We start from the raw sequence: 23,947 nt of genomic DNA on the forward strand, positions 1-23,947 counted from the left end.
TTCCTAACCAGATTATATGCCTTCTCACAAAATTTGAGCTCATTTGGTTGAAAATTGAGACTGCACAAGCCCGTCAAAGTTTATATGGGAATTACTATGGGAAAACGATATTTTTCATTCAATCAACCGTAGAATTTCCCCAAGTGCCCTAGTGGGTTAGTCGACCCTTGGTAATCCTAGGCTACTCTATCAGCTATAACTTTGCCGAAGACCGCAATCAAATCGGACGCCTCATTAAATAGTTACCGATTTTTATCCAGAATTGAAATCTTTACTCATGACGGTTAAACTATTCGGTGGGCATCACTGCATTCTGCAGTGGAACATAGTAGCCATGATTTCAGTGTGCTATCTTTTGCGCCATATGCAGCAATGTTGCCTGCTAGGAAGCTGGAGGATCATAGCTCAAGTTTGCCCAGTTGGAAACAAATCAATAACTAATTAATGAGGCGTCCGATTTGAATGCGGTCTTCGGCAAAGTTGTAGCTGATAGAGTAGCCTAGGATTACCGAGGGTCGACTAACCCACTAGGGCACTTGGGGAATTTCTACGGTTGACTGAATGAAAAACATCGTTTTCCCATAGTAATTCTCATACAAACTTTGGCGGGCTTGTGCAGTCTCAATTTTCAACCAAATGAGCTCAAATTTTGTGAGAAGGCATATAATCTGGTTAGGAATTGAATGAGAGGTGTGGAGCAAAAACGATTTTTTGAACCACGCTACTATCCATCTCTGTGCTGTGAAATTATTTGGGTTGCTCTTATTGCACTTTAATTCAATGCCAGAAGTAAGGTGGCCCACACTTATATGAAAAACAAAGTCTTACCTCCTCAATCAGTTGTTTTGGGCTCCCCGTTCAAAATTTGAGCAAAATCGGTTGAGCCTAAGGAGGCGCTCAGAACGCTTGAAGTTTGTATGGGAAAACTTGGCCAAATGTATGCAGAAATTTTAAGTTTTCGAATTTTGCCGCTAGGTGGCGCTGTAAGCGTTCAATAATCAAACCCTTTGGTACTATTGTACGTGACTATATGCCAAACAACTTTGTCGAAGACCGCAAAGTGATCCAACGTCTGTGAAAAAAGTTATATCCATTGAGGACGCTTTGTTAACGTTTACATTCACAATAAATGTTAGTTGGGAAGAGTTCCAACCAATAAAAAAGCTGCTTTTATACAGTACGTGTTATATTGTTACCAAATCCAGAAAGCAGCAGCGCTTCGTAGTTTTTTTAAGGAGCGTTTCTTCAGCTATAGAAGCTGTAACGAAGAACCTGTTGGCGCAACCACACAGCTTGGGTTGGATAAAGTTGGGTAAGGTTTCTTGTGGCACAAAACGGGCTATTTTCTATACTATTTATATTCAGGGTGTAAGGTTCCTGAGAGCAAATTTTTTAAAGGGTGATAGAGGACCATAAATGGTAAAAAAATGTTCTACGCATATGGTCAAATCTCAACCGTTACGTAGTTATTGAACTTCCCATGTTTTTGACTCTTATTGCTTCTACTTCCCGGGTAGAGGCTAATGGCAAACAAAGGACAAAATAATAACTGGTTTTGCCATCATATCTCGTTTTGCCATTCTTCTGTTATTATGAAAAACTTAAAATGGCAAATCAATAGCAAAATATACAATCATAGCAAATCTTGTCATTGATATGTTATTCATGAATAATGCTAAATAACACATCAATAACAAAAATTACTATCATGGTAAAACTTGCAATGTAGCACCTTTTATAATGAATTGTATAAAATATCAAAACAATAACATAATTTACATTCCTAGCTAAATTTGCCATTATTTTGATATTGTGAGAAATTATGTATAAACATATGTATAAAATATTAGGCACCATAACATATTTTACTCTTAATATACAATTAACTATTATATTGTATATTTCAAGCATAACTTTTCAATTCGACGTATCTCGCAAAAGTAAACAAATCCGGATTCTCAGCTGTGTGTTTGATTCGCAATGGATTCTATTTGATGCACATCAATTTTTGTTAATTTAGAACTCAAACAATTAAAGAGTATAATTTGTAAATACAGTAATCGTTCGATAACTGCAACAAAACAAAAATGTTTAAAAACATTTTTAAGTTACTCTTTTTATAAAACGGCTACTTTGGAGGCCATACCGAAGCGACCGGTAGAATACAAGTAGCCGGTAAATCTACAATAATATTCATTCGACTGTTCATTCGGGCTAACCTGGTGCACCATTTTGACGGAAAGCGGTACGATAACTGCAAATTTGTTGCACTTACCGGACTTGCAGTTAGAAAGCATTGCAGTTAAACCGTTTGCACCGACCGAACGTCTACTGTTACAGTAGCTCATAAATAGCTCACTTTACATTTCTTCTGCTACTTTGAAATAATATCTGAATCTACCATTATTTTAAAATTGAATTTGAACAACAAAACCTACCATTATTTTGATCGCCACATAAACAGCTAAATTTGTTCTTATTCTGTTATCAATAACTCAAGAATGTCATATTTTGTTATTCACCGATAACAGTTAATTTGGGTCTTATTTTGTTATCAATATCTCAATAGTAACTTATTTTGTTCTTCAATTTAATCCGCATGCTTTACCATTACTTTGTTATTACAATGGCAAAATAAGTTATTTTTAAGTTTTTCTGCTTCCAAAATTTTGTTATTATTTTTGTTATTTTTACTCTTATTTCAAACAAACAAATAACACATTTTGCCATTCAAACATTCTGTTTTAATGGTAAAATTTGCCATTCTTTTGCCATTAAGCTCTACCCGGGTTGCTATAGCTTGAAAATGGTCAAACTTATCGCATTTTTTTAACCCTTATTCGAAAGATTATTTAATTTTCTATCAAATGGCATCTGTGAATCGATTGGTTTAGTTAAATTCTAGAAAAATAGCTCAAAAGTAGTGTGTTTTGATTTGTTTTTGTCAATTTTCTTTGAAACATGCGTATTAAATTAAAATTCTTTCTTTGGAAAAGTTGTGGCCCCTGTTCCACTTTTTTTTTCGTCATTTATGGTCCTCTATCACCCTTTAAAAAGTTCGCACTCATGAACGTAACATCCTGTATATATAGCTGTATGGCAGCGAGGTCAGTGGATGCGGAGATCGGGAGTTCGATTCCAAGTAGCGACAAGCAGGATTGTAAAATTTTAAAAAAATGTCATTTGTATATTTGCCTATTTCACTGCCCTCTGCAAGAAATATTCATCGACGATATCGTTATTTCACTACATAAGTGACCCGATTTTGTCAGCCCCTTTCCGGAACACATTTTAACTCCCGTCAAAAATCTAAATTGATATTCACACTTTTTATCACTGTATGATCTGCCTTTCAGCAGTAGTTTGATGATGATTTAAATGAATTGATCAATGTTTGACCATTAGATAATGAGAGCAAAAAGTTTGGTGCAAAATGGGGCTGACAAAATAGGGTCCGTACTGTATAACTAATCGATATGATTGAAGGTTTGTGTTCACGGATTGAAATTTGCAAAATGCCATGACATTTTTTTCATGTCATTTTCGTGACATTTTACAACCCTGGCGGCAAGAACTTTAATTGTTTAATTTTAAAAGCGATAGTTTCAGTACAACATGTATTGCGCGTTTCACCGTAGATTCTCGCGCAAAAATGTGCAACATCGCTTACAGATGTTCGCCAGTACATAATACCATGTTCATGTGTTTGCAATAAGTGCGGAAATTTTGTGGCTTCGTGGTCGTGCGGCTAGTGTCACCACCCACACAGCCGTATCGTGCTGAGGAGCGAGGGTTCGATTCCCGACGCAGCTGTCAGGAAAAGTTTTCGACTGTGCCACTGGGCGTTGCATGCTAGTCCGTTGTCTAGTGTCAGTGTCGTGCTTCCTTCAAAGAGCGAAAGCTCACTGGAAGCATTAAACGCGTCCGTGTTTTTTTTTTATAAATTACCCAAGGATTAACAGCGCAGAACATATCGAAGTGATTAAATGCAACTGCGCACATATATTAGCTAGCGTTTTCAAATATCTTTGCGAGACATTTTTTCTTGCAACGGATAATATTACGTCACGGAAGGTATCCATACCCTCACTGGCGTAGCCCCGGGGGGAGGGGTGGGTTAGGGTTTAACTCCCCCCCCCCCCCCACAGCCAAAAATTTTGGAACAAATTTTCAGTATAAAGCGCTATGCGACGAAAAAATTTTTCGGCTGCGCCGCTATTTTCAAACTACGAATACAATTGCTCATTACTGTTTACAAAAAGTAAGTGGCAAATCAAAAAAGGTCCTCGAGTATGGTCCACATATCTCGTGTCCGTAGAGGACCACGGGTCTTATTATTCCGGTTTTAACTAGATTTTGTGAATTTTGGTACGGGGGAGAATGTTTTTGGACCACAGCTTCTTCTGGAGCCCATAGTAGCCACGACTTCCACTGATTATGCGCCTCAAAACTTTACAACTCACATTGTTGTCAGCAGATCTTGACTACACTAGCCAATGCAGACAGAACTTTTCCAGGCTCATCTTGATGAATTCTGCTGCGATACCACCCTTACCAGCATCTTTGTTGAATTTGAGTTGATGGATGGCACCTGTTTTTGCCTCAGCGTGGGAGTTGATTCGTTTCCGTTCTCTGTTGCTCCAACGTAGTCATTTCCTCCGCAGCCTTGATCCCCCGTGCCTACATTTTCATCAGGCTTCCGTACTTATCCCTGCAAATTTCGGCTTGCAGCACTAAGCCTCTGCGGGATGCGTTGAGTTTCTGGTAAAAATTACGTGTATCTTGACAATGACATTCTATGTCCTGGTACTCCGCTTCTTCCAGACGGCGCTTTTTCTCCCGGAAGAAAATAATCTGCTGCTTCTGCTTCAGTGTGTATCGCTCTTCATTCTGTCGGGTTTCATACTGCAGCATAACCGTCTGTGCTGCGTTTTGCTTCTCCAAAACAGCTGTGCACTCCTCGTCGAACCAATCGTTCCGTCGACTCCGTTCCAAGTAACCGATGGTGCTCTCGGCTGCGTTAAAAAGGCGTATTGTAAATGCATAACCAGCTTCAACACCAAGACTTATTTTGAGGGATTTCGAAGTAAATAATTATTACGACACACGTTTTTCTACAATGTTTTCCTTAGTTTATTCTTCAATTTCTTCTATTTGAAACGTTCACTTATAATATTTTAAATCTGTCGATATATTATCATCTCATTATATAATCTGCGAGAAGGATTTTCAATAGTGTGAATCTGTTTCTTTGCTCCTCTGTATTGTTACTTTGATATTCATACCACAAACTACCATTCAATTGTTGGCTTAAAATTATTATCATGCTTTTTATGCATTCTCACTTATTGATCAAATGTGTCGATAAATGCAATTTTGGGATTCTAACTGGCTCTTAATAATCTATGCAAATACAATAATTCTATACAATTTACTCTAACAGCGGCAAATTGGCAACCGGAAAATGTAGATTTGCATCTATTACCGGTTGATATAGTAATATTCCAAACGAGCCAGTAGACATTGGGGATTTTGTGTGATCATTTTTTTTGTGTTGTGTTTGTGGATTGCACTTTGTATTGCAAAACATGTTTCCCTCAACAATTGATCGAAAAACACATCTATTTACATCTATAGTATGTTATCTAGGTAGAATTCTACAAACTGTGTATACTTATTGTGTTGCTGTGGTGAATTAAAATTAAAATTTGAAAGAATCATCTCCGCAATTTGTCGACTGAAGCCGAATTGAGGCTTAGTTTGATGTGAGTGCTTCACGTGGGTGATGTTGAAAAAACGACTTCGAACGAAAATTTAGACGTAATGCTCACCTTCAAATTTGATTTGAAATTGTAGTTTTACTACCTGTCTCCTCGAGAAACAACATATGTTGCGAAATCGTTTTTCCATATTTATTTTTGAAGAATGCAAAGATTGTTAGCTTTTGTATGTTTGTTCGCTATTTGTTTAAAAGTGATCTTAAATTTAATACTGGATAGTTACAGTAACACACAGCTTGTACAATGCAGCGGAATTTCAGTAAATGTAAGACTATATAGATATATTTGCCACTCAATGCTACTCACAATGATAATCTACAAGAATGTAAGAATCGAAAGCACAATTTCCTACCGAGCAGAGCGATCTCTGAGGAGAGGGGAAACCAATGATACTTGTATGCATATTAGGCTGATCTTCATTTATATGTAAAACGATAAACTCCAAAATTGCAATTGTTTACCTGGCCAGATATCTGTTCTAAGTATACTGTTGCGATATATTTTATTGGTAAAAACACAACTCAATATTGCGTCTGCGTGTAATATAACTTCAATCCTACATTAAATTTCAACAAAAGCTTATCAGACATATCGTGGGTTCAACGAATTTAGATATACAAGGTGACTTATAAAAAGCCTTACATTTCCAAATAGATAAAAGTAGCATTGCATATATATTGATGACCTAAGCCGAAGGTAGAGTTAAGCAAAATCGGTCACCCTTAGACCTTCAAAAATGAAATTTATTCAAATTTGCAGGGATTATGGAGATGTAGATCTTAAACAAAATAAAGGCCTGTAACTGCAGTGGAATTCAAGAGTTCAATGCTTCTCATATAAACATTCGATGCCAAATGTCTATTGTGATTCACTTTATTGTTAATGTGAGTGTTACTTACATATTGTGAAGATAATCTTTGCTGCTTTCGTATTTTAATGCAAGTGATTCCTGTTATCTGTAGTTTTAAATAATCTTACCTTATAGAACTGCTGCATACGTTAATATCAAACCATTATACCACGCGCTGTGATCAATTTTCACGCCGGCGAAACGAAAATGTACACTAAGACACACTCACACAGTTCAATAACTAGATGCAATATACAATTACTTCAGCAGGGTAGCCATTCCGGCATACTTGCTGTGACTAGGCGCTTGATATGACGAAGAAGACTGCGAAGAAGTCGAGGCCAGATGCAGTGAAGACTTGGTTCTTCCGCCACCACCTCCACCTGTGCTGCCGCCGGTGCCGGCTTTTGGGGTCTTTTTGTTCGCAATTTTGTCGTGCAATTTTCGTAACAACTCTTCTATGTCTTCTAACGAGTACGTGTATGCTAGCTTACAGAACTTGGCCGGCAGACGACTGTCCGAGAGGAACTTGATAGCATGTTTGAGGCAATATATTCGTTCATCCTCGTCAAGTGTCTCATCATCATCACCGGTTATTTTTACCCGAACCAACGACAAGTACAAATTGGCCCTACAGATGTCACATTCAAACTCTTCCAGCGAAGCAGTCTTCTTCTTCGATTCAATTTTTTCGGTTTTGTTGACACCGTGGTCCTGAAAGAAGTTAGAAAAGCGTATGTAGAAAATTTAATTTTATTATTTTCAATGTCTCAGGTTGCTGACCTTTATAGTTTGGCGTTGCTGTTTCTCCTTTTCATAGATATCATTTATCATTGGCACTATTAGCGCCAAAGTGTCGTGATTACTACGCTGATCATTTGCAACAGCAAATACTAGTTGTTCCACGGAAAACATGGTTGGTTCGCAACTTTCCTGGATGTCCTGAAATGGCGAAGATGTGCATTCAGACCTTGATATTCTTTTTGGGGAAACGAGTCATTTCCTCAAATGACATTCGGGAAAAATTAGCACAATCATCACGAGTACTACGAACTGAATGGCCAGGGAGCGTGACATTTACATAAGGTCTGGAGATTGAGTATAAAATTTGGACGTTTGGCATAACTATAATGCACCTTTACTTCAAATGTCCATTATGCTAAACGACCATTACGCCAACTGTCCTTTACGTCACTGTATTGATTTCATGAGATATTTCCGAAGAAATTTTTGAAGGATTTGTGATTGAAAATAGCCCAGTTCAATTCCTAAAGAAATAAAATCAATAAATAGCTTACCCTGAAATCCTCCTTTGCTGTGTCGAGCCACGAGCTGGAAGCGAAATACACACTCTCGGAAACGGCATACCCGGTGCAGAGACTGGACGTGTATGCTCTCGGGAAAACCACTACAAACTGGCCGGGCTGCTGTTCGGTACGACAGAGCGAAACATTTCGATCGGTTAGCATATGCGGCGGAACCATTGCAGTATCACAGGGCAACCAGATGGTTTTGTTCTGGCAATGGGTCGGCACTAACTGCGTCAAAGCTGCTCGGAAGTTGGAATTCTGATCGTCCGGAACACCGTACCAAATCTTACTGGCTCCGGTGTGCAAGTATTCGATCCACGGCAGACCGTGAGGATCACGGTACCAGCAGCAAGCGCTGAAGAGCATTCCCACGTGCAACGTCGGGATGGTGATTCCCATGACCGGGCCGAGCGACCGGAGTATCGAGCTGCTATTGTTCGTGAAGACTTTGAGATTCCACGGATGTTTCGCACAGGATGAACCTTTTACTTTGGGCGCCGGGAAGCCAAATCCATACGCGCTGGAGTCGATCGAACCGGAATGAACACACACGTGACTATCACGGACAGCTACATGGCGCCAGTATTCACTTTCGATTTCCGCAACGGTTGGCTCAGAGTTTTTGAACCAGAGAGCCATCGTATTCCTAGCTATCCGGAAGAATTGATTCAACGGCATATTCCTACCCTTCATAATGCACTCCATCGAACGTTCATCGTCTTCCTCTTCCTCATTGGAATCCTCTTCGTCCTCATCCGAATCCCCACTATTGCGAATGTCGGAACTGACACATTTGTCTGCATTTCGACGAGCTTTAGCTTCCCGTTTGGCCCAATCAGCTTCCACTTCATCGAATAGCTTTTGCCTTTCAGCTGGAGAAAGGGTATCATACGGAAGCAGGTATTTACAGTAGATGTCGTCCAGCTTCGAAACACGGTCATGGGCTGCTTTCGGAATACACATATCCTCGGAGACCCGAGCCCATTTCTTCTTTTCGATAACTTCCTTCAGGCCTCCAAGCTCCTGAACCGTGTGGTATAACCGAGGAAGATCCACTTCCATACCACCGATCAACGGGGGATTCTGCAGGTTGATACTTTGCGTGGCCAGGTACTTTTTAATAGCTGCATATTCCTTGGCACTTGGTCCCCACCGATGCAGCATTTTATGGACGTACTGATTGTAGGCCATAAAGCGCATGTCATCAGCTATCCGGCATTCCGGTTTAAAGCTGGCCGGTGGTATAATCCGGCAAATGCCGAACCGAGCTGCGACGGGTGCAATCCGTTCGATGTATTCAATGGGATCGTGAAACTCTTTGTCGTTTGGTTTGAAAACGGGTGCTTCCACCATTTGAGGAGGATCGTCCCTCCGTGGAAAGGCCGTGTTATTGTCGGGTTGTACTTGAGTATCAATAATTTTAGCTTTCGCCTTGGCGTTCTTTGACCTTTGGGACGAATTCAGTGATGAATTGGAATTGATTCGCGACAGTCCTCCACCTCCACGTGTGTCTTCGGGTGCCGGTGTTGATGGAGCCGTAACAGTTACCGGTGGAGGTGCCGGAGATTTTTCTATGGCTGGCGATTCGCTCGATTTGAATCGCGGTTGAACCGTTCCAACTGGAACCATCTTGGAGATCCCATCTTTGCTCATGCTCGGTCCAGCCGCCATGAGACTTTTGACCAACTCTTGTACGTTCATCGACTCCGGAATGGGTGTCGTGTTTGAACCCATTTGCGCCTTGGTCACAAGCTTGGCATGCATTATTACCCTTTGATTTGGGCCCTCGGGACCTTCCGTACCTAATTTGACCGCTACCCCTTGAATCAGCTGATCCGTTTTACCACTTCCTGCCGCATTCGGACCCTGCAATGGAATGTAGAATGTGTGCCCATCGTCGTCCGACTCGGCATCGGCATTGGGTTTCTTTTCATCGGCCGGTTTTTTCGATGCTTCCGGTTTATTGCCATCTAAGGGAACAGCAATGGCAGCCGACTTGGGGCCTTCTTCCGGACTCAGCGTTAAGCTTACCGCTGGTTGAACTCCCGATTTAGCTGGGGTGCTTAAGTTTACAGGTTTTTGGAATGTTGAAGTAGGTGCAGCCTTGTCTTCTTTTTTGCTTTGCGTGGCAACTGGGGCTTGAACTTCGTCTCTTGCCGATGAATTACAAGACTCTCTACGGCTGTGTCGCCGGAAAGGTGTGGCCAACGGCGTGAAGTTATCTTCGTTGTCGAACGAATACACACTAGCTTCATTATTAGCCGAGAAAGCGCCAAACTTGTTTGCAGGGTTGGACGCTTTAGCTGATGACGATGATGACTTTAAGGCCTCTTGTTTGTAGACTGGAGTTCTACCCTGCTTGTAAATTGGTTTTCGATCCGCTGCTGGTGGAGCTACCGGCGTAGTAGTAGCAGAAGTAGTCGTAGTAGTAGTTGTTGCAACATTTGTGGTTGCTGGAGTTGAGACAGCTGGCGCAGTTGAAGTTTCCACTTTCATTTTCTTGTTTTCTTTTTTGGCTTCTTTCTTCGTCGGTGAAGGGGTTCGTGTTTTGGCGGCAGGAGTTGGAGGTTTTATCTTTTCCTCTTCTTTGACTTCCTCCTTAGGTTTCTTTTCCGGAGGTTTGGGCGGTTCGGGCGCCGGTTCTTTTTCGACTTCCTTTTCCGGCTTTACCGTTACAGGTTTGGCCTTCAATGTTGGACCTCTGACGGCGCTTCCACTGGGCTGAGGAGTAGGTGGCTTTACCTCTTCTTCCTTTTTGGGCTGTGATGCAGGTGTCGGCACTGCTGGAGTTGATGTCTCGACCACTGGCGCTGCTTCCGGTTTACTTTCCACCAATTTCTCCCAAGCAGTAGCCGGGGGTGTAGGAACCGGCGTCTTCGGTGTTTCCAGGATTTTCAAATCGCCATCGATATCGTCAGGCACCGGTGACCACGAGGTTTCGTCAATCCACTTTTGGATTTGTTCGTGAGTCATGTTAACTTTGGTTTTCCGTCGGTCCCGTGGAGATAAATGCCCACCGAGTAAGGATTCGGTCAACACGGGAGGTCCAAGTGGAGGTTTGTGTACGGAGCCGCATTTACCCAAGGTACATTTGGTGTCAAGCGGACCAGAACTTTGGGCTAAGCTTACGCTCGCGATTCCAAATATCTTTTCCGACTCTTCCTTGCTAGGAAGCAAATTCCCTAGGAGCGAATTGGATTTTGGTGCCACCGGAGAGGTAGGCGAATTCTGTTCGAACCCTTTGAGGAAGTCTGATTCGTCCATATTGAAGTCATTTTTAACATTGCGATTGAATGGTATTTCTGGTTGTGCCGATGCGACAGGTTTTTCCGCAAATATTTCTGGTGATGTAATTGGTAAAGGCTTCATTGCCCGGATGAAGGGTTGTTGAGGCTGCGTTGCAGGTTGTTTCGTTGGAGAAGTGCTGGCCTCAGCTGCCGTTGATTGGAATGTATTGTCGTGTGATTTGTTAACACCGCGTGCCGGAGTTAAATCATCCGTTGCAGGAGATCGCAAAACTTCCGGGCTAGTTAGCTGAGGTGGAAGACTAAGCATTTGTGGAGTAGCTACCTTGGGACTGGAAGTTTTCAGCGATGGTGACATTTTTGTAGGAGTTTTCACTGGAGTAGGTGCTTTGGGAGCAGGCGAGGGAAGTCTTTCCGCGATTGGCGCAGGGACGTCTACCTCCACAGGCTTATCCTCAACTACTGGTTCTTTTGGTTTTACCTCTTCTGTTGGCAGTTCGACCACAGGAGGTTCTTTTACAGGAGAAGTTTTGATGGGACTCTTCTTTGTTGGAGATTTCCTAGTTTTATTTTTCTCCTTCTGTTTCTGTCGAATCTGACTCTTTTTGCGTTGGAATTTGGTTGCTAGAGGTTCTTCATCGGAATCACTGAAACTTTTTTCTACTTGTTTTGGTTCTTCATGCTTCTCGTTGTCATTTACAACTTTTTCCTCAACTTCCACAGCAGAGACTTTCTCTTTCGTTTTGGGTTCGTCAACCTCTTTTTTCTTTCTTCCTTTTTTAGCCACAGCAATTTTAGTTTCCTTCTTCCCGGCATTAGCTTTTAGCTCATTTTCCATTTTTTCGAGTTTACGAACATTTGGCAATTCCAGACTGTCCAACGACGAAGCATCGTCGTCAGATTTGTCGTCATGGTTCAGCTTTCGTCCAATTAGTTCCATGTACAAAGTGGCAGCTTCTTTCGTCTTACGGCTTGGTCGCGAGCTAACTTCGGCTACCGGTTCCGGTGTCTTTTTCGATTTCTTTTCCTCCACAGGCGGTGGTTCTGGTGTTGCCATTGGTTCTGCCTTTTTCTTTCTAGTGGAACCTTTCTTTGTTGGGGTCTTCTGTGGTGATTCCGGAGGTGGAGATTTTGCCAATTCTTTCTCCGGAGAAGGCTTTTCCACCACTTTCTCATTAACAACCTGGTCCACTTTGGGAACGGGAGTTGATGCATTTCTAACATTCTTTTTAAGAACTTCCGGTTCTGGTTCAGCGAATGGAACTTTCTTTTCATTGTTTATCTTTTCCACTACCGGGACAGGTGTCGGCGGAGGAGATTCTTTCTTTTTACGTCCACGAGCTGCCGTTCTCTTTGGCATGGGTGGAGTTTCTACAACCGGATGTTCAGATTTCTTAGAGCTAACGTCGGATCTCCGGCTAACTGACTCTGACCGTCGAGCCTTTTTCTCCGGTTGTTCTTCTTTCTCTGGAAGTGGTTCGGACTTTCTACCCTTTTTAGTGTTTGCACCTCTAGCATTGGCTTTTTTCCTGGCTGCTCGCTTGAGAAGCGGTTCGTCATCATCCGAAGAGAACTCTTGTTCCATCGGTGGTTCCGGTTCTTTCGGTGTTTCAACAATCGTTGGTGGTGGAGGCGTTGGCAATTTAACTGGTGTAGCAGATCTCGTCGGGGGGCTTCTCAATGCTGAAAGCCTCGTAGTACGTTTTTCGGTATCTTCAGTATCTAAAGACTTTTTCTTTACACTTTTCGTTTTCACTTTCTGGGTAACTTCTTTTGTTTCCTTTTTAGGTGATTCGGTTTCAGCAGGAGAGTCATTCTTCACTTCTACGTTTTTCATCTCAACATCATCCTTGTTCAAAACAATCTTAACGTCTATCAATTCCTGTATTTCCTGATTTTCCACTTCTTTTGTTGACTTCTTCAAAACTTTCTTTTTAACTGTTTTCTTCTTAGTCAAATTACCCTTTTCTGTTTTCGTAGTCTCTGTTTCTACCTTTTCACTCTTCTCGATTACTTTCTTCTCATCTTCTTGATCTTCGTCCAATTCTGTTTTATTCCTCATGGTACCGGCTCTAGTTTGTTTGTTGTACGCTGTAACCCTTAATTTGGCCATGCGCTGCTCGTGATACTTTTTCCTCAATGCTTGTACGGTTTGAACTCTCCTATTCTCAGGATGTTGCTCAGCACGCTTCCTCACCGCGAACGGCATAAACGCGGGCTTTTCTGGGACAGCTTCTGCCCTATCTTCCTTTTTGTCATCTTCCTTGACGGTTGTCGTGACAGAATTTGTCACGGTAGGTATTGAACTCTTTTTGCTCTTTTCCGGCTCAACTGACTTCGCCGGAGATGCACCCACCTGTTCCATCGTACTTGCTCCAGATTTCGCACTCGTTTTCGAAGACGATGGCAATTGTCTTGCCCCAGATGTCGTGGCATTCTGCTGTGCTGCTGTATTGAAGAAGTCCAAACTGGGCGGGAGTACTTGAGTTCCCCGGAAGCAAAGAAACGTAAGAAAGTCTTCCGTATTGGGACGCATATTGGGCAACAACTCCGGAATGGGACCGGCTTCTGACCCACTTTGGGTTCGATTTTGTGCATCTCTGGTGGCATTGGTTGGATTTGTAGTAAAGTTGAGATATGCTGATGTTGAGGCAGCCCCCTGTCCTTGAGCGAACTTACGTTGGGCTTGCACTTTGGGCCTGAGAAACAGAAAGAAAGGAAGTAAATGACGAATCTAGTAAAAAATGTATAAGCATCAAGCATGTATGTTTCTATAACATTTCCCCGAAAATCATTATTTTCCAAGACAAACTGTTTAGAGCCATAAACGGGTTAAAATAAGCCGCTTCTCTTCTTTCACAGCAAAATACAACCGTCTGTAACTATTGCATCAATAGTTATCATCTAACTTTATCAACAGTTTTTAAAAAATGAAATTTTCTGTAGTTCATCACAGAAAAATGTGAACAACCGGTTGAGAACTGTGGGAAAACGGCTTTGATACATTTTTATTGTCCGATACTGTAGCTCAGACCAACGAGCTCGTTTCTTCACCTTAAGGCGAAACTGGAAGCATTTCCTCATTTTTTTGGTTTTTGATTTTGTATAAAATAACGAAGCTATATTTTCAAAATCGGTTTTCGTGCACATGTAGAGTATGGATCAAGGTATCTCCTGATTTTTTTTTAGGAGGAAAATGTTTTTCGTTTTTGCAGAAACCATTTTTTTGTGATATTTTGTTCAAAAATGGTTTCTGCAAAAACTAAACACATTTTTCATCTGGAAAAAATTTAGGTGTACTCTACTGCCCCCACTCGCATAACTGTCCCATATGAATAGGAATCCCAGCAAAGATGGGACTGTTATGCGAGTGGGGGCAGTCTACATGTGCACGAAAACCGATTTTGAAAATATTGCTTCATTATTTTATAAAAAATCAAAAACATAAAAGTGAGGAAATGGATCCAGTTTCGCCTTAACTATGTATGTATGTATGCCTATGAGCCATTTAACGAAGTGACAACAATGTTGATGATGATATTGATTTTCACGGGTTATTGGACGCTACCTCCTGTCAAAATTCATTCATAAAATCGGTTCGTAAAATGGACTATAGACAGAGTGAAGATGCAGTAAGGGGAGGCGGAGTTATTCTGTCTATTGAAAGAAGAATTAGGTACGAGCAACTTGATATCAATACAAAAGTCATCAAATCAATCGAAATCCAGGTGGACTGCATATGGGAATCCTACATAACATGGGACAATCAGGCGTAGAACGGTAGTGCAGCAGTAGGAGGTTAGCTGAAGGCGAAATTCAAACCTTTGTCGTTGGTGACCTGAATGCCCGAAGAAAACTGTTTCATATACGCGCCGGATTCTTATACCTTCTATGATAAAAGTTCCATTCCACGGGCCGGGGGCGCATTGGGCACAATGCTCTCCAATATTTTGGTGGACATGACTAAACCAACCATTGTCAACGAATTGTCATCTGATCATCTGATGCCAGTGTAATTTGCCGTCGACACTAATCCTTCGGAAATTTCAACAGACAACACCACTGTTATGTCCGCGCGAAGGAAACTGACTAAGCTTTTCAACGAACGCATCGACCTCTATAATCCTACCTTAGGTATCGACGACGTGTCGTCCATTGACCGTGCTATCCACACTTTGAATAAAACAGTATTCTAGGAAAGGAAACTTCCTAGTCGGCCATACGAAGAGATTTTTTTATCTAGTTCGTTTATTTAAAGGCTCGTTTGCCGAGAGCAGCTTTACAGAGCCGAAATTCATGGTTAATACGAAGTGAAATATCTGAAAACACAAGATGTGTCAAGAATGCTTCGTAAAACTGTAAGTATGCTTACAGTGTCTATAATATAACTGAATCAACCAATCCCCCTTTATGGAGTGAAAGTCAACTAGATGTGTCTCAACAACAAAAAGCTGAACTGCTGATCGATAGCTTTGCTGCAGCTCAGACAGCGATCCTTACGAGTGGTAGGGTAGAAGCTTCAGTTTTGGCCAGCCCGGAGTTTTGGCCATAGTGCGGTATTCAGCCTGTAACGATCTAAATTGGCATAAATTTATTTTTCAATAGTAGATTCTAATATAATAATATGATTGCAGCTGTCAAAACCATACATTTTGAATACAAATTGGAAGAAAAAAATAATTTTCCTTAAAAAATTAGCTCCCATATATCTATTTTGGCCATGGTGCTTCTAATTTGGCCACTCCCATAAGAAATACACGTGATTGGCCAAAATAGAAACCAAAGCTGAGAATATGGCCAAAACTGCGGCAAGGCTTCTATTTTGGCCAGTGCCACTTTTAATAGCAAAATCGAGTATTAGCTTGATTTCTGAAATTTTCTAATAAAGTATAGATCGAAACCTTTCATTTAACACATTGATAGTTTTCATTGGATTATTGGTTATTTTTATAAAAATGATTTCCTTTAGACTGGCCAAAACCGGTGCCCGCACCCTAGAAGAATCAATTCGAAAAAATATTCGAAGGCCCACCATTCACCGTGAGCCCCCACGGAGAATGGCGACCTGACGGTACATGTCGCCGAATTTAGAGCATTCAAAGCTGCTTGACTGTCTGACATAATACAAATATTTGAATGCATGTAATTTCTGCGCAAGCATATAACAACACATTCTAGAATAGCTTGAATTTCAGCTTGAAAAACAGTTGGCCACTTGCCCATCGGAAAAAATCAATTGATCAATTAATAAGTTGATTTTTAATTACTAATCCATGAATTTGTATAACCACTTCTACTTCAAACAAGAGTTTAAACATGTTGCTTTTTTTTAATTGCTATAATATGTTTTGGATCAATAATTCAAGCATAATTTTTCAAATCGACGTATCTAACTTTTTCACTGATCTGAGTAAATTCATAGTCAATGTTGACGACCATTTCACTAAAATAGTTTTTTTTATAAAAAGACTTTTCATAAGTTTTTTTGTGCTTTACATCACCAGGGATATATCATGCACTAGGTAAGAAACAAAACCTACTCATTCCATATCATTTTCCAATGTATTTTGATAAAAATACACATACACCGGGTTGGTTAGAGATACGTCATGCAAGATACGTCGCTTTTGTATGGTGCCAGTTTGGTGTATCTGTTACTTTGGATTTTGGCTAGATGCGTCGTTTGGTTTTCTCATATATCAAAACGGTGTATCTATCAGTAAAGTTGTAAACATCAAAATAGTTAGATACGTCGTTTCAAAAAATATGCTAAGTTAAACAAATTAAGCAATAAATCATCAAACATTGATGTGGATTCTTTAATTTGCTTTATAAATCATACATGCAGCGGAAAACCCGGATTTGTTTACATTTGCGAGTTACGTTGGATTAACAAGTTTTGCTTGAATTCTTCGATTGCTTATCAATCAGTGCTTACTATTTTACGAGAAAAAGGCAGCAGTTTGACGAAACTTTTGAAATAATTTATAATTAACCTTATGGTAGAAGTACTGAAATCGCAAAAGATCATTTGAGAATTCTCAGAAACTTTTTGAGAAATTCAAGGATTACTTTTTGCAGAAACAAACGAAGTAATACTAGTGATTTTTTTGATTGAATCACCACTAAATTTTATTCCTTAGGGCGATATTTATAAAATGTTCTAAACATTAAGCAAGAGATACTTGAAAAAGTATAAATTCATTGGATCATTTATGATAAAAGTTTCTGGTCACATCATACCCTTGGAAATTAGGATTGGATGGATCTTTCAGCAAAATGTTATTATTTTAAGGATTTCAATAGCTTCAAATTTTTTTAAGTATTTTGCAAAAAAAACCAAGAAACCCTTTAATCATCCATAATGAATCAAGAAATTCTTGCATTTTAAAAAATCGCTAAAAATTTCTAACGAATAATATTCTATCCAGAGTCTTTAAAGTTTTTTTTTCCATGGAATTATCCAAGAATACGATCATTAAAAGCTCCAGGATGTCATAGTTGTATCTTTTTTATTTTGATTTCTTACGACACACACAGTCTACAAAACAAATAATTTTCTTTACAAGATTCTGTTAAATTTGACTACAAAATTCAACCAAATGTTTTTCTAAAACTTCCAGTAGACATCTCTTTGCAAATTCCATAAAAAAGATTTCAGAATCACCAAGAAACAACTATTTCAGAAATCTTGCCATTCTATCCAAAATTTTAGCCAAAAATTGATTTCGAGGTTAAGACAGAAATAACTTCAATAGTTTGACTAAGAAATTCAAAAGAGGATCTTCTCAGTTTAACAAATGCGTATAGTGCAGTGTAACTTTCCAAGCTAGGGACTATTAACATTGATTTTAATTAAGCACAACATTCCATAACACTACTTTAAAAACGTTCTTTTTCTGGTTTCGTTGAGCTGCTTGTCTAAATGTATGATGGATTATGTTTTCAGTTCAAAACCGAATTAGTGACATTTTTTCTTTTACTTCCGCTACTTTTGCCTTACGTTAAACACAATGTCGGAAGTGGGGCGCTGTATTGTACATCTGGTACTCTATACAGCGCCCCACTTCCGACATTGTGTTTAACGCAAGGCAAAAGCAACGGAAGTAAAAGAAAAACTGTTGCTAATTCGGTTTTGAACTGAAAACATAATAAGAGCATTTGAAAACCATTTCCGCAAAATTCGCGCCGAAATCCGCGCGAAACGCAAAAACCACGAAAAACGCAAAATCCGCGCCATCTGTAACAGCCCTGCCATAGTTCACGTTCAACGTTAATCACTTGATGCAATGGAAGCAAGTAAGTGAAGCAAAGCATCCAGTGCTTTCGACGGCGTAATCCTTATTGCACCAGTAATTGAAAAAGTTGCTAATCTCTGTAGCTTTTCTAGCTTCTTTTGTGCACCTTTTTCCCTAGTCTTTGGCCACCATACCAATGAAGCGCAGGTAATCCTGGGTCTCACAATTACCAAATAAATCAATCGGATCATTTTTGGCTTTAGTCCCCATTGCCTACCAAAAGATCTTTTACTTATCCATAGAGCATTTGTCCCTTTTTAATTGCATGCTCCAAATGATTAATCCAGTTTAGTTTGCTGTCAAGTAATTGTAATTGTAATTGTAATTGTAATTGCTCAGTCCACACCCAGGCCGACAACTGCCAGCCCATCTGCTTGTAGGCAGATGTGGACCTACTAAGCCTCCCCCGTTAACATGTCCTACACCGAATTAGCACACCGGGATCTTCCACAGGCAGGCGCTGGCGTTACCAGTCCCAACAAGTGTCAGATACATTAAATAGATGGGGTAGAGGATATAGGAAGATATGGGAATAGGATGGGAAGAGGTAGAAAATGTAGAGATAGTAGAGAGGTTTCGATTTTGTTGCTGAAACGAGAAAAAGAAAGAATGATAAAGAACATTAGTGATATGTTCATAGATTATGATTTGGACGATAATTTCTCATCTATTTTGTTTCCATATCGTTGCACCATTTTCATGGCTTTTGTTAGGGCCATCTCGCGTTTTTTCACCATGTCCTCTTTGCCGGTTGGCGACGTTCGGGATGTAAGTAGAAAAGCATGCATTTAATATGATTAGTACGACAGTAATTGTGATTGCTCAGTACTTCCAGCCCATTTGTCCGCAGTACATATCAGGCATCCCGTTTTAACAAGTCCTACACAGAATTAGAAACCCTGATCTCCCACAGACAGTCCTAACTAGTGTCAGATAAGTTCAATTGAGGATAGGAAGCGGCGAAATGAGAAGACAGTAGAGAAGGTTTGGTACATTGGTAGCGGTGTTTATGTGATGTTTGTCTGACATTGAAAAACTATTTTCCGTTTTAGGTGTTTAACTCTCTACCCCAAATTTAATACCGGAAAAATATCTGATCAGATGCATAATTTGGCAATTCTATGTCCATACATCTTTTATCAAGAAGGAATAATGTTGTTTACTGTTATAAATAATTCAGTTAAAGGGCAGCTAATGCATTGTAATCCAGAATAAACCTACAGAAAATGTCCCAATAAAAAGTTAACACTAGTTCAACTAACTACACAAACTAAAAAGTGTTATTATATTTTACCAATGATTTCATCCAAATCTTGACCCTAACATAGTTATGCGCTTAGTGGACAATGACCAACAATAGAGATAAGTGACATTTCAACACACGTACACTAGCTTGAATTTTTCCATACACAAAAATGCACGCCAATTCAAAGGCTATTCAGATTGCATATGAAAATATTACCCAATTGATTTGGGTAAAACGGCTAAATTATGATAAAACTAACAACCGGGGTAAGAGTGCATATATTTTCCCTCAAGTTTCACAACTACACCTACAAAAGAGACACGCATACATTTGAACGTGATTACCACTATAGTCCTAATCTTGACCCTAACATAGTTATGCGCTTAGTTGGACAATGATCAAAAATAGTGTTGTTTCGACAATAGTCACATACTATGCCCTACGACATTGACGATTCTATTGTCTATGGCTCACCTATTTAGCGCCACCCAGCAGGGACTTGGTCTGGTACCCAATTCAGTATATTCGCTCCACGTAATGTACCGTACCTCTTTCGATTTGTGATATATTACGCGGAACATTACTCTCTTCATTCGGATAGCGGCTATGTAACCCATTGGATTAAAAACCTCCATCAAACATGAAGCGATTAATCGGAGACTGAAGACTGTATACCAAATTTGGCTCAGAGACAGGTAATCAGTGAAGTCAGTTTTTCTCGTTTGTCAGAGACGATTGATACGTATTAAGACAAACTTTCCACTGCATCTGCCAGCAATAATCGGTGATCGATCAACATTTCGAGTACCTACCCCAATTTACACAAGAATGCCAAGGATCACCGCTCATGCTTTACAATACATTTGGAAAAACTAGAGCAACACCTGGCCACAATGATGCATAAAGCACTAAAGCGGACCGGAAGTGTCGGTGAGCCAGCCCCACCATTTAGTTTGCTGTCAAGTAATACGCCTAAATATTTGACCGTATCTGAAAGTTCCAAAATAGTTCCTTTCAATCTTAGAGTTCCAACTGAGTAGTTTCTCTTTCGTGTAAATGGTACGATAGTAGTTTTAGAAGGACTTATATTTAGTCCTTCCCTATTGCACCATAAAGAGACTAAATTTAAAGCACTTTGCATTCTGCAGGTGATGATAGAATCATATTTACCACGAACTAGTATGACTATATTATCAGCGAAGCCAATTACCTCGAATCCTTGAGATTCCAAATTTTTGAGAAGATCATCAACTATTAATGATCACAGTAGAGGTGATAGCACGCCTTCCTGTGGACACCCTTTTACTGCTCTAAAACCGATGGAGGAGCTTCCAAGGTTTGCCGATATTTCTCTGTTTGATAACATTTCACTAATCCAATCAATAATGCAATTGTCGAAGTTACGTTTCTACATTGCAGATATCATTGAATTATGATATGAATTGGGTTTTTAAATTTTGGAAAATATATTGATTTTTAAATTTTATACGAAAGAGCACCTTTTTCTGAGTCAGTATGATTTTTTCCAGATTTCTAGAACCTAATTTTGATACCTAAAACCAATTTCGAAAAGATTTTTTGAAATCAATGACAGCTCCGCCCAGTACAAAATGCGACGAGGGGTGATTCGACAAATCTCTTCCATACAAACTTCAGATTGATTTTTAAATAGGTTCCCGGGTACCAAAATTGATGAAAATTTGGATTTCGGCTCAGTTTGGCGTGCAGATTCAGAATATGGAATTATCTCAACACCGCTAAAGAAGCCAATTGCCAAATGCTCCTTCAATGTCAAGGAAAGCTGCAAGTGAAATTTCTTTTGATTCCAAAGACCTTTCTAATTTTGTAACAACTGCATGTACCGTCAAGGCACCATTCACCGTGGATCTAAGAGGATTCGGGGCGAATAAGGGCTGTCATTTGACACCAGTCTTATAAACATTGTTGGTGCCGCTTTTAATTGCCTTCATTATAGGTTAAAATAAAAGCAATATCCACAGAAGTAGAAAAACTTTCACAAAATTTGGTCCTTAGCGCAGTTTTCGTTTTTTCACTATGAATGCAGTGAACGAGCAGAAACCCGCTTCATGTAAATACACTTTAGTGTCAAAATTATACTTTTAAATGTTTCTAATGAGCGTTTTGACACGGTAACAATACATTAGTGTTGTATTGGTGAAATTGAAGGGAAATTGTCATATCATTCAATAATAATATGGAAATAATGAAAAAATATTCGAGGGCACACGGTGAATGGAGCCCCCACGGTGAATGGCGCCTTGACGGTAGTGCTGTTTACTGATGAGCGGGGATAAACACGAGTGGAACGATTTTTACGAAATCCGTTCAGCTGCTTGGTTTCGCTGATGATATTGATATTATAGCTCGCAAATTTGAGACGATGGCGGAAACGTACATTCGACTAAAAACAATGAAGCCAAGCGAATCAGATTAGTCATCAATGTGTCGAAAACAAAGTACATGATGACAAAGGGCTCCAGGGAAGAATCACCGCGCCCGCCACTCCGAATTTCTATCGATGATGAATCGAGGCCATTCAAGAATTCCTGTACTTGGAGTCGCTTATGACCGTGATAGCGCAAAACTGGTAGTTTAAGAACTATTTCTCAAGTCAAGTAAAGAAAACAATAATTGTAAGTTGGAAAACATAAGGAAAACTAATACAAAAATAAGAACAACATTAACTTTAAGTATCTAATTGTTGTTTAGGGTCTCCAGTTAGCCTAGTGCTTAAGGCTTTGGATCGCCAATCCGGAGACAGAGGGTTGTATTGTATTCCCGTTCTGATCGGGAAAATTTTCTCGACTCCCTGGGCATAGAGTAACATTGTACTTGCCTCACAACTTACAAATTCATTCAATGGCAGGCAAAGAAAGCCCTTCAATTAATAACTGTGGAAGTGCTCGAAGAACACTAAGTTGAAGCGAGGTAGACCAAATCCCAGTGCGGACGTAGAGCCATAAAGAAGATGAAGATCTAATTGTTGTTTAATTATTTTTTGATGGAAGTGATTGTTGGACTATGCTATGCTTAAATTGAGTTTTGGTAAATGAATAATATGATTTTTATTCTGTTGAAGTTCAGAAGTTAAATAAAAAAAAAGTTATGATTAGATAATAATGAATAAATAAAAGCACGCAAAAAGTCACAATTACAATAAAGTAAAATTCAAAACAGATGATTCAAAACAGGGATAAATAGCAGCAGCCTTAGTTTGAAAAACGAAACTTGGAGGAAAGTAACAAATTGAGAATGATGACAAGACCAAACGATATGTCGCTTGGTGACAGTTAAGCATTTATATCCGGAATGTATTGCAATATTTCGGTAACAAAATTTCCTTAGAAATAAATATGTATTTTCATTCCACAATACATACTGTTCCCAAACGCTGATCCATAGGACATGAAAAAATCAATAAATTAATGAGGATGCTCCCGGTAAAATGCGAACAACTACATCACCCACCAACGGAACACCTCCCTACCATATGCACAATGCATACACAATCACAATATTCACCACCCACCTTTTGGGAATCTCCGGCGGCGGCGAAAGATCGCTGTCGGGTGTATCTCTTTTGGCTGCTGCGCTGGAAGCTGCTGCTGCTGCTGTTGTTGCGGAACTTCCGGCTCCAGTGCCACCGCCGCGCGACCCAGTTCCGGACGAGCTGCCGCCGGTGGCACTGTTACTGTTATTAGTAGCACTGCTGGAACTATTATTCGCTGCTACAGCCGCTGCGGATCCAACTTTTCTCCGTCGCTTGCCGTCCTTTGATACAACCATTTTGATTTTTTCTCTTCTTCCACGGCAGGCAGAAAAAGAATCACTCGTCAGCAGAGCCCCCAAACAGTGATTTTCTTTGCGCAAATTTCCCCTCGAAAACGACACCGATCGCACGAAATTTTACACCATTCACTTCTTCGCCACTTTGGTTACATTTTCGAGTGAGTTTTACGTCTGGATTTGAACTATTTACGGCAAATTACGAACTTTTCGTCGCACCAAAAAATTTCTTTTTGCTACTTGGCGTAGGGATTTTTTTTATTTGCAGTGCACAAAAGGGATAACAAGAGCGTAATATTGCGTTCCCTTTCTCGCTCAAGTGCATTTTTCTCAACAAGCCCAGCTGTCATCATCGATCAGCATCGATCATCCTTCCAGTGAGTGGAGCGATGATAATGACGCCGAATCGCT

The 23,947-nt window shown here is 40.0% G+C and overlaps 1 protein-coding gene across 1 annotated transcript; it reads right to left on the reverse strand.

The window, feature by feature from the left end:
• Positions 1-5,109: 5,109 nt before the first annotated feature.
• On the reverse strand, positions 5,110-23,809 carry LOC109407430 (titin). Its single transcript, XM_019680469.3, has 4 exons — positions 23,280-23,809; positions 7,929-13,884; positions 7,414-7,572; positions 5,110-7,344 (listed from the first exon to the last, which is right to left on the reverse strand). Exons 1-4 carry the CDS (start codon positions 23,534-23,536, stop codon positions 6,889-6,891), a joined length of 6,828 nt encoding a protein of 2,275 aa, XP_019536014.3. The 5' UTR covers positions 23,537-23,809; the 3' UTR covers positions 5,110-6,888.
• Positions 23,810-23,947: the final 138 nt, after the last annotated feature.

This window comes from Aedes albopictus, chromosome 2 (genome assembly GCF_035046485.1).
Source record: "Aedes albopictus strain Foshan chromosome 2, AalbF5, whole genome shotgun sequence".
NCBI classification, from domain to species: domain Eukaryota; kingdom Metazoa; phylum Arthropoda; class Insecta; order Diptera; family Culicidae; genus Aedes; species Aedes albopictus.

What these genes read in the sequence shown, in the direction of transcription:
- LOC109407430 (XM_019680469.3), bottom strand. Translation starts at nt 23,536, where the DNA reads ATGGTTGTATCAAAGGACGGCAAGCGACGGAGAAAAGTTGGATCCGCA. An exon ending in CCGCCGGAGATTCCCAAAAG is followed by an intron (nt 13,885 to 23,279) that starts GTGGGTGGTGAA and finishes TCTGTTTCTCAG; the next exon opens with GCCCAAAGTGCAAGCCCAAC. An exon ending in CAGCAAAGGAGGATTTCAGG is followed by an intron (nt 7,573 to 7,928) that starts GTAAGCTATTTA and finishes TCGCCATTTCAG; the next exon opens with GACATCCAGGAAAGTTGCGA.